The sequence below is a fragment of the Hesperophylax consimilis genome, chromosome 8 (assembly GCF_061612785.1).
Source record: "Hesperophylax consimilis isolate HC1 chromosome 8, BYU_Hcon_1.0, whole genome shotgun sequence".
Lineage (NCBI taxonomy): Eukaryota > Metazoa > Arthropoda > Insecta > Trichoptera > Limnephilidae > Hesperophylax > Hesperophylax consimilis.
In genome coordinates, this window is record NC_142843.1 from 32,357,522 (window position 1) to 32,369,610 (window position 12,089).

General features: G+C 34.6%; 1 protein-coding gene across 1 annotated transcript in view; it reads right to left on the reverse strand.

Annotated features, from left to right (window-relative positions):
- The window catches only part of mthl1 (adhesion G-protein coupled receptor methuselah-like 1), a 215,909-nt gene that overhangs the window by 160,065 nt on the left and 43,755 nt on the right, over window positions 1-12,089 (reverse strand). The window contains exon 2 of the mRNA XM_089634136.1: window positions 10,180-10,258. Within this exon, the coding sequence (XP_089490262.1) occupies window positions 10,180-10,258 (79 nt within the window). The remainder of the gene's footprint in view (window positions 1-10,179; window positions 10,259-12,089) is intronic.

A 12,089-nucleotide genomic window follows, 5' to 3' on the forward strand; every position in this document is an offset into this window, starting at 1 on the left:
CAGTTTTCCAGAGCAGTTTTGCCTGATATTTTATAAAAGTAAAAAAAATACATAGCTGCTTGGTTGATCGTTTCATTGAAAATATCAAACTAAATTACAATTACAGGGGTTAAATAATAATAAAAAACAATACAAGCATGATTCCAACGAATAAATAAATAAAAATTATGAAAATAAAACGGTTTTACAACTTTACTTGATATTCTCCGAAAAAGCAGATATTTCTCGGTTTGAGGGTAAAGTTAAAATTATTCATAAACTGCTCGTCCATAGATGGCGCTAATTTTATTATTTTAGGAAAAAATACTTTTGCAAGTTGTGCTTATAGAATAAGAATATTGAGATGAGTTTTATATTTATTTGCACCTGTATGTACCTACGCTATAAAAAATAGTTTTAACCGTATACAAACAAATTCAATGCTGTATCGGTGATTCAATCCATTATTGTTTTTGTTCGCCTTTTAAAATGTATGTATACTTTTGTAAGCTTAAAGGCACAAACAAACAATTATATTGAAGCATAACTTGCAAAAATGTTTTATTATTTAAATAACTGAATTAGCGCCATCTGTGAATGATCAGTAAACTGATCGATAACCTTAAGGCGATGCACTACGTCGTGTAATATTTTAAATTGAGCTGCTATCAATAACAACCCTTACGTATATGGCGATAAGGCTTAAATTCCAGCTTAACACCATCCGCCTGTTTTGATTTATGCAAGAAAAAAAAAATGGAAAAAAAGTCCCTTTTATTTTATTTTGTGGATTTTCAGGCATAAATATTTAACTTTTTTTCGATAATTTTATAAATAATTTAATTTGCCATATTATACAATAAAATCATAACCGAAAATGGGCTCGTAAGTAGGAGATTTTGAACTTTAAAGCAGTTTTCATAGGCCTTTAAATTATTTTTTTCTGGGCTTATAAAAGACTTATCTAAAAAATACTCGATTATTTCAAAGGCCAAGATGTATTCTACTCGCAGTATTTAATTAAAGCATCTGAAACATTTCTAGGCGACCAAATTTTCAAACCAAAAACACATGATTTTGCATTACTACGTATGGCATCGCCTTAATCAAAATTTCATGCAAGTGCCACCCTGAAATAATAACACTGTCTTTATAAAAATATAATTTAAATAAATTTTGTATAAAATCTGTTTGTGATGTTTTTGGTGTCATAGTTAATTTTTTTACAAAAAACACCACTTCCCGTAAATTATATTCATGAAGATCATAAATTCGTAATAATTCATACGGGGACAACATTTTCACGTTGTAACTTGGAAATAATAATTTATACAAGCATTTCGTCTAGCAATTTGTAATTCAATTCATGGACAGTGGCCTGCTGATGTTGTAGGTATTGATGGTGTTGATGGTATTGATAGTATTTGTGGTGTTCGTGGTGGTTGCTCTCGGAGCGTGAGATCTGCCGTTGGTCTTACATTAACGAGAGTGAAAAAACGCCGCAAGGCCGTTCTGATAAATACCGGTTTACAATCAGGTATTCGTACTAAAGTCTGCCGGATTATCGAAAGTTGCATACCGACTGGCTACTTTACTATCAACCAGTAATAATATTACCTTTGGCTTTGTCGATATCGCTGTTCTGGAGTGAAGGAAACTGTTGGCGATTCAAAATTATTCAAGCATTGCTTGTATGATTTTGTGATTAGAACCGAATAGCCAGGAACGTCTAATCACCTGTAATATCTATCTATCTCTCGCTCCCTTTATTATTTCGTACTCACACTATTTCTTCCGTTCCATAACATTGTTTTATACGGGAGTTAAATTAGCTACATTAATACCCTGAAGGAAATGACTAGCGTTATTTATTAATATAGTATTTAAGGGTTGAAAAAAAGTATTAGTATCTAATAATAACTTACCTTCGATTCGTCGAACGTAAAAAAAATCTACTTTAGTGTTAAAAAAGTTGGTTCATCTTGGTATTGTCACATTTTACAATACACGTGAACAGAAACCGTTCGTTTCACAGATATCTACTAGTTCTGTGACCTCGCGTAATGTTGATTATTCGGATTTGACAGCTCATAACGCTTATGCGAACATAGGTGGAGTAAAGAGGTACTATCCAACACGGCTACCATCTGAACAGGATTGACCGCACACAACACAAGTAAATGTACTTCCATGCGAAATATAAAGCGCTCTAGTTAAAACAGGACTTATGATGTATTCTCCGCCCATCGTGGCTAATTTCCATTTAACCCTTGAGAATATTACGTGTAAAAAACTATATTGAATATGATGTATGGTACTTGGGTGAAGTAGGTACTTTGCCCCAGCTTGGTTTATATTTTCAACTCGAACAAAATATGCGTTAAACATCTACGTCATCGTCACTGTCAAAAACCACTCACATTATAAATTTACGGAAAATTCGGAACCGCCCGTTCCATGAACGACAGTTATTGTCACTTGGTTTCGAGCAATGCCATTATCAGAGATGAAATGATCGCGTGCCCATCTCTTTCGCTGATGTAACGGAGGTAAATCTCTTTTCCCTTTTCACCTCCAGGGATTTTCCAGTCTCTCAATATTTCATCCCCTAAAAACAAGGATAAGCATATTTCAATTTCTCAGGAAAATATTATATAACCTTTGCATCAAAACATTTTATTAGACTAGCTAGCTAAAAAAAAACTACTTCGCTTTTTTTCATAGAGATGTAAAAAACTAGTTTGTTTTTGTTACATCTTCAATTTCGAAGTTACATGGTAAAGTATCGCAGTACTTTGTTATCTTTTTGTCGTATAATTCTCTAAAATACTTCTAGGAAAATTCACTTGTGGCAGAGATCAAAAGCCACATGAAATAAAATGTGTTCACATTTTTCAAGTGGGCAAGTGTTGTGTGGAACGCGCAAGGACGGTTCAAAACTCGAAAAACCCACGTTATGTTGTGAGAGAGAAGTATGAAAGAGTTTCAAGTATCGTACGGAAAAGTTTGTATGAAGAATGCTCAAGAATGAAATGTGTTCCACGTCAGAAGCAAGCTGAAGAGTCGAATTATTACTCGCGATGTGGACACAAGCTGCTTTGGCACTGTCAGTAATAAGATTATATCAACTTGCTAACATAACATAAGCGATGAGGGTTGGGGTAGTACTCGAGGGTTCACACAGATATTCATATAAGGGTTAGGAAGGATTGTGTACATGGCCGCCAAATCTTAGTTGAATTCCCTTTAGATCAAAAGATTTATGACACACTAGTCAAAATGTAATTTAAAAATGATAAATTTACAAATATGTAATATATTTTTATTTGTATTTAATTTGTAACACTTCGTTTAGTATAATCTGATTTGCTAATGTTATTATTATGTTATGTAAATTGCAATTACTTTTTTATTATTGTAACAGCAGTTTTGGCATTCAGGGTTAAACTGTGGTTACGCAACACTGAGACGACTTATTTATATGATTTTATTTACCCCTACTATATTTTTATGATGTTTAAAATGATTTTATGATTTGAGTATCAAAGAAAATTTATCTGTCCTCCTATCTTCAATATTTTCAAGAAATCTAAACGACTTAATTCCTTAAAATAATTCAAGGATTTACCAAGTATTTTTAATGTTATTGGCACTTCTAGACAAGCAAATTTGAAAACCTGAAGGATTAATGCATAATCACCTATCTAAATTTGATTTATTTAAAATTTAAAAAAAAATCTTACGTTACAAAATATATAAGTGTAGTTTTCAGATGTTTTAAACAACACAATTCTAGGTAGATGACACCAATTGTTTGTATTGTACATTATGGGACAGGGATTGTGAACCAACGACGCCGGACAATTTTTTTAAATTTAATTTTTATTTTATTTATTTAATATTTATAAGTGGGCACAGTGATGTTATATAAGTATATATGGTTACAAAATATATTTATATTTGCAATATCGCCAAAGAAGAAACTGGTTCTTGTGCTTGATGAGCAAGTTACACTAATTATAAGGAAAATAGAATAACATTATGCAATTATATAAATGTTTGAGATATTTAGGTAAAGTTTGAATTACATATTAGTAAAGTGATTGGTCGCCCGTATCTACCATTTTTTTACATATACCTTTATTATTTATAATAGACTAGCTCTCCAGCTAGACCCGAGAATATTTCTCTACATGTAAAAAATAATTAATAATAACATATAATGCAAATATAAACGAATTCAAAAGCCACCTTAAAAAGTATTCCGAACAGTTGAACTGAATCGTACCAAATATAAACCAATATAACAATACCCCCATACACACAAGCCCTGCTTATTTATGGGGGTACATCAAATACTAATATTATGTAATTAATAACTGTACTATATTGTGTAATTATATTATGTAATTGTTATATTATGTAATTCGTGTATCTTTTTTTACTAATAAAAAAATAAAAAAAATAATAATAATTGAAAAAATGGTACCCTTTATTTATAAATATTTAGGTCCCTATGGTCGACTGGGTAAAGACGCTGTCCCGCTAAGACAGAGATCCTGGGTTCGATTCCTAGTTGTGACCGTTATCTTTTTTTTTTATTTTCAGTCTTGTTCTATTTCATGTTTCGTTTAAATTTGTAAGTGTTATCTCCTTCAAAATTAAAGAAAAATTGAACCAATAAAAATTTTAAAAAATATTATTCAGTTTGTTTAAAACAGTTAACTCATTTTGGATCTCATACTACCACACGTACAATTAAATTGGTATACGATATTCCAAGTGGTGTCCTATAACAAACTCGCGCCGAATTGATTTTGGATAAGTGTAAAAAATCGGCTGAAATCTTATCACGGTTGAAGAGAACGTGTTTTGATTGGGTAATGAACTGGGAAGAATTCGGAGAAACATTTGAACCCATACAGCGTTGATTTGTAGCAAAAGTTTTGGATTGATATTTTGCGTCAAAGAAACGTTCTGAAACAGTTAAATACAATATTTTAGAGAAGAGTTTATAAAATTAATTGGTATATTTTGCGTCAAAGAAACGTTCTAAAACAGTTAAATACAATATTTTGGAGAAGAGTTTATAAACTTAATTGGTATCTCTTAAAATAACATTTTTACCGTGTACAAATATTATTCTGTATTTGTCCCTCCGTGGTAGCGGGGTAAGGTTCTCGGCTATCAATCCGGATATCGCGGGTTCAAATCCCGGCGTGTGCAAGTAAATTTTATTGAATTAATTTGTCTTATTTTACAATTAATTCATTGAAAATAATTTATTTGTTTTAGAGTGGAAGATACTCTCAGTATCCCTTAGGTTAAAGACCACAATTCGGAATAAAACGTTGCTTGAAATGGCTTGAGCCAAGTGTTTGGTGACCAGATCTTAATAGCTAGATACTTCCCAACCTTCTCCTTGCCCTCATCTTTCCCCTCCCCACTACCTTCAGCCTCACAACATACCCGAACAGCCTCAATGGCTCCACATGATTGAGAGCAGATGGGACACTTGTGCGGTGTCCACATACAACCTTGTCGAAGTAGTAGCAGGCTATAAAACAGTGTAAAGTGGGAAAGTCATCGGTCACATAAAATGGAAAAAAAAATGAATTTTCCAGTTTTAGATCCAATTTTAGAATCTATTAAGCTAGAGTTGATACTAAAAGTTATAAGTTATAACCATCAACATTGCGCAGAGTTTGTGAAAGTTTCTAAACCCATTATAGATTATGAGTCGTAAAATGGAGTAGATTTCGGCCTGGTTAATAGTTCTGCCTTGTATCAAGCGGTCCAGTCTTCCCAACAGCGGTGAAAGTAATATTGCATTCTAATGCTCTGTGAAAATAGAGCTTTTTACGACGTTTTTATCAAAGGCGAAGATGAAGTTTATTATTATTTATATTAGACATTATGTCTTATTTTCCAAAATAGGTTAGTTACTTATCTAACGAACATTCTGAGGCTGGACAGCGAAGTGCAAACAATCATGATTTTTTTATTAAAGCAGGTATCCAACACATCCACAAGTTATATGAACAAATAAGTCGCTTAAAAATATGAAAACTATGTAGGCAAATAAATGGATGAGTTTGTGTACCTGGGAAGTTCATTTGGGAGAGACGGGAGTGCTTTTAAAGACATTGGTAGAAGGGTGAATAAGGTTCCTAATTCGTTTCAAAATTGACTTGATTCATTCCAAAACCGTATCTTAGTAACCGTATGTGTATTCGAAGATGATCATGCAACAAAATTATATTTAAAACACCTTACATTTGCCGTAGATAAAATTTACTAGGAGCAACATGGTTCCATTTGCATTGTGATTCGAGCACAAATATATTATACACATGTAATGTATATTTGTACAGCGCCCTCGAGGTGATTTTTCACAAAAATGGCACTATACAAATCATCCTAATATTATTATTTTTATTAACCCAATAATAATGAGATACTATAGAACACCGTTGCTCTGAGTTTAGCTGATTTTCAAAACAAAAGGTTCTATCTGTTTTGTGACTAAATTTTTTTCAAGGAATTTTATGAAACATAAAGACTGTTCATTCATTTTTTCATAAATGTAACTTTTTATTATTTTATTTGTAATTCGATCATTGAACCTCGATATCTCAGTTTCATGCAAATGGTAGATAGAACCTTATTGTCCCAAGGGGATGAATTTCCAGTAAATATTGTCAAAGGAAGTTTGGATGTCTGTGTTCTAAAATAAAAATGATTTCAACCCAGATGGATGGTATTAAGGCATGGGTATAGCTGAATAAGAACGTAAGAAGACGACGCAGTAGACCCAAAGAGATACCTGAGGCGTAAGTGTTGGTAAACCAGGTATAAGTAGATCCTAAAATAATGCAAATCTCATGTAAGCGTAATTAAAAAGAATGAGAAAAGATCATTATAACGTTTAGAGATGTAGCAGATGACAGAGAAAGGGGTGTCCATAGAATATATATAATAGTGGGCGGAATAAGAAGTCTCAAAAATTCGCACGTCGGTACTCATGGAACATGTAGTGTGATCGTTTTAAATTTCGTACAGGTTAGATTAATACTTGGCCAATTTTTATAGCGCCTTTTTGTGAAGTATCACCTCAAGGGCTCAATAAACTCATTGCAGCTTGAAATAAAAACGAAGGTTTGTACATCAAATAATACTGAATATTAATTTGGCTTTAATATTTGTTTACTCAATTCATTATGTTGTTTACTTAGGGTTAGAGCAAACATTCCTATGTGTAAGGTTTATTATTGTACAGGGCTACGACACACCTACTATACAGTATACACACAGATAATCTCCACCCCTTTTTTAATTTAAAATCATAATATTGTTACAAATATAAACATAATATAATGGAACAACAAAATGGTGAAAATATTTCAACTCAAATGAAGACCGCTAGCCTTTGAGTTTTGTGTAGGAGTTAAAGATGCGTTTGCTTTTATTATCAGAATTTAAGCACAAAGAAAATAATTGGGTTGATAAAAGGTTTGCTTGGCTTAGAAAAAGCGTGCTACATTTTCTTTGTGCTTAAGTTCTGATAATAAAAGCAAACGCATCTTTTTGCCACTCCTTTGATCTGAGGGCGAATATACTATTCCCCGATTTCTGACTAATCCAGTGACGGCGATATTTATACAGACGCGGAGGGATCCATTAAAAATGACGGGTGAGGGAAAACGAGAAGTAAAACGGACACGAAACGTCTCGAGTTAAGCTAAGTCGAAATTAGCCACGATATGTCAAAATAAGCGGAATTCCAGAAACTAAAAACGTCGGACAAGTAATGAGCCGGGAGTTGAGAGATCAACTGAAACAATGTAAACATTTTGCTCGAGTTTGAATCATCTTAACAATAAAACAGAAAAACTGTTTGTCGAATGTTTAAAGCAGCAAAAAACAAGTTTAATAACGTCTTTCATCTGTTGCCTAACGAAAAAAATGTGGTTATCTCTGGCGAAACCATGTATTACAGCCAGCTCTATGATTAAAGATAGCATTATGTTGGTTCTCTGTTTGTAATACAGCAATACAATATTATAATTATTATCTAACGCATTCAATAGAAAAAAATGGTAATAGTATTATTTGTCAAAATAAGTTCCGATGCTAACTAAACTAACTAACCATCACGCCGTTTCCCCGCAGGGGTAGGCAGAGAGGACGGACCGCCAAACAACTCGGTCTTGGCACACACTTCTTGCCTCATTCACATTCATACATCGTCTCATACATACTCTTCTATTATTCTGACTCTTGAAATGGCCCGACTCTAGTATCTGATTCACTTGATCATGTCATGTCTTCCTCGGGCGTCCCCGACTTCTGCTACCATTCGCATTTGCATCATATATCCTCCTTACACTCCTATCTTCGCTCATTCGCTCTACATGCCCAAACCATCTAAGCGTCCCTTTCTTAATCTTACTCATTACGCTTACATCAGCCTTGCACTCTTTGCGGATCTCCACATTCCTCACACGATCAAACATGGTTTTACCACACATACGCCTCAGGGATCTCATTTCAACAGCATTCAATCTACTTTCATCCTTTCTTTGCCAGTTCCATGCCTCACTTCCATACATCAAGGTAGGTACCAGCACTCCGTTGTGGACTGCTAACTTCGCTTCTTTGGACAGTTTTTTGTTAGCGCCAACGGCGTTCAGTCCTCCATTAACGGAATTACCTGCATTTACCCTTCTTTCAATATCTCTGTCAGCCTTCCCATCTCTCGTAAACATACTTCCTAAATACACAAACTCATCCACCTGCTCCAAGTATTCCTCATTCACAATTATATTGCACACTGTTTTCGTACTCTCTCTTTCAAACACCATTACTTTAGACTTACTTACATTCATCATTAACTCATTCTTCATGCATACTTCGTTCATCCTAGACACGAGAGACTGTAGATCTTCTATACTATTAGCAATCAGCACCGCATCATCAGCATACAACAGGCAACATACTTTCAAATTATTCAAATTCGCGCCCAATCCCACCTCTTTCAATTCTTGCATACAATTATCCATGTATAGATTGAATAACCACGGTGACATTACGCAGCCTTGTTTAACACCTTTTGTGATATCAAACCACCCCGTAAAACCACCGTTTACCCTAACACATGCAACGCTTCCCTCATACAGAGACGCGATTGCCTGAGTCAGATATGTATTCACTCCATACTTGGACAACACCTTCCATAGCTTTTTCCTGTCGACTCGGTCGTATGCTTTTTGTAGATCTACAAAGGCACAGAAAAGTTTCTGGTTTTTTGCCAGAAACTTCTCAGTGAGCATACGCAATGAGAAGATCTGGTCCATGCACCCCCTTCCACTCATAAAAGCACCTTGCACATCCCATATTTTATCTTTTGTTTCCTTTCTTACTCTTTCAATCAAAATTCTACCATACAGCTTGCCAACTGAACTTAGCAGGCTAATAGCCCTATGATTCCCACATTCCATACGTGACCCTTTACCTTTGTATAATGGCATTATCACAGCCATTATCAAGTTCCGATGCGAAGTGTTATATTTTGTGTGAAAGGCTACATGCAGAGAAAATGTAATTAAATTAGAAGTACAAAAGAATTCACAATAGATTTCCCCTGAAATTCCAAGATTCAAACGAAAGTAAAAGTAGAAGTCCTCATAAATCATGCGAAACTGTAATAGGTCACACCCACTCTCTTCGCTAAGGTTAGTGTAGAGGTGTTGATTCAAACACTGCCAATAAAACAATAAACAGTAAATTGTTGCCGGCAGCCATTATTTACTATTTACAGATCTTAAAATTTTAAAGAAAAATCGTGTCGTAAAAATAACGGTCGTCATTGTCGATGGGTAAAGATTTTTTGCCGGCGTTATACTTCATCAGAAGAACGACGACACAACCAGATGTCCCGATTCCCACAGATGAGGTAATAAATATTAATTGGCTGCAAGCTGCAATTGGATTCGATTTCAAAACGATGGTTTCCCTTGAACTCGATGGTGGTAGATAGAAGAGGAAAAATAGACTCGAGGTTAGCAAAAAAATACTGCTCTTGAGCACGCCTGCGCTGCAATAAACCATGGGCAATACCACATAGAAGGTCGTAAAAAACACAGGACAGAAACTAAAATAGGCAAAAAGAGAAGAACTCGTGCTATGACAATAACTTACCGGAATGTCCACCAGATGTTGAAACACATGGTGTTCAGCCAGAAGAACGCTGCCAAGAAGAAGAAGTGCATGAGGATTGCTGAAACAAAACAAAACAAATCTATTAACAACTGGGTCATAAAACGTTTTATGGGAAACTTGATGGATTGCAAAGGGCTTCTTTATAATACTAATTGTTTTCCTTGATCCAAGGGAGTTCCGACTAATAAGCTTCAAGTCCGTACAGTTTTGTAGGCGGGTTTGGATACCGCCGCCCGGAAACCATTTATAGGAACCAAAACCCCCGACATAGGTCACCCCAAGTGGTTCCCTACTTTTGGTGATTTAGCAGGGGTCCCCGGGTTCATCGGGTGAGGTGTGTTCAGGATACGCCTACCCACCGGCTACTTGGTGTGACAGATCGGGAGATGTTGGTTTGGGGAGACTCTTTGACCTCTCCAATTCGTGTCTCGACCCGTCGCCTTGCGCAGCAGTGGGGGGGATATATTCTTATGTCTGTCACTCCTGGACTGATCCCTAGATTCCTACCCAACCGTCATACCTTTACCTTCCCAAAACTTCCTCTCCTTCTTTAAAAATGACCCTCCACACAGCAACCAGAAAGCCACATAAATATAAATTATATTCCTCAGGGCATCCTGTGTAGGGTTCATCTAAAAAAAGTCCTAGGGTGTAAGTGTAGAGTTAATCTAGGTGTTTAAAAATACATTGAACGTCTGTGAATTTCATGGTAAAAATACAGAGATTCCAACTACTTATAGTCGAAGTCCAAACTGATCACAGGCTAATTGGTGTGATTTTATTATCAAACAAATGTATACATTGTTGAAAAGATTTTATTTTTGCAAAATAATATCGTTTGACGCAGTTCGCTTGGCCACAGCAAATTATTTATGTTTCATTCTAAACACAATAACATACTAAATCACGATGACCCAAAACTTCTAAAAGATGAATCTGATAATAATTGAGGCACAAATTCGTGAATCAGATATTGAAAAAAAAAACATTATTTATTCAAGGATAACGTAAAAAAAACGCGAATTATTTATTATTTTTTCCATACACAATAATTCACATTGCACAAGGTTAGAAGATATTTATTGCTTTTAGAACGTTTTCTCAAAGAAAACACTGGCGTTAACGTACCTACACAATTTTCAAAGAAATGTAAATGCGTGCAAAAAAAAAATAGTTCACATTTGGGGAATAAATCACCAGAAACAAGCTTTACCTTGGAATGGGATGAACTATAATTATTATTGTTAATACTTGAACGATACTGAATCACAACACCCAACACCAACCACAAAACATGGAACACATAAATTATTCATCAATCACTAAAAATATCCTCGCCAAACAAATGTCACTTCCCCCTAAACGAATCGTATTCTTATCACAATTATAACATTCCGATAATATACACGGTGTCCGGAAACTCGTAGTACAAGCGGGAAACTTTTATTCTATCTGAGCATTTCGATTTTTAAATACATAGATTTGAATTTCACTTTTGTTTTCTTGAATGAATGAACAGGAATCATGGAATAAGAAATTAACCCACTTCCCATGACACCCGATTGAGCTGAAACTATGCAGATAGACTCGTTGTCGAAGACAAGACATTGTATCAACTTTTGGTGGCAATCAACAGTCCCTGGGAGGAAGATTCAATCCTCAGTCAAAACAATTTATTTTCATAAGTTTTAACAGACATTTTAAAAGTGCACAGCAGTCAAGAGCCAACCAATAAAAAAAATATCGTAAGAAAACTTTGTTTTCAATGGTTAATTTTTTTTAATTTACTATCTTTTCGTTAACTGAAAAAATAAAAAAACTTTTGGAGCTGAGTCTATGATTGGACGTATTTTAAAATACATTGAAAATGTGTAAAAATACACGACAGC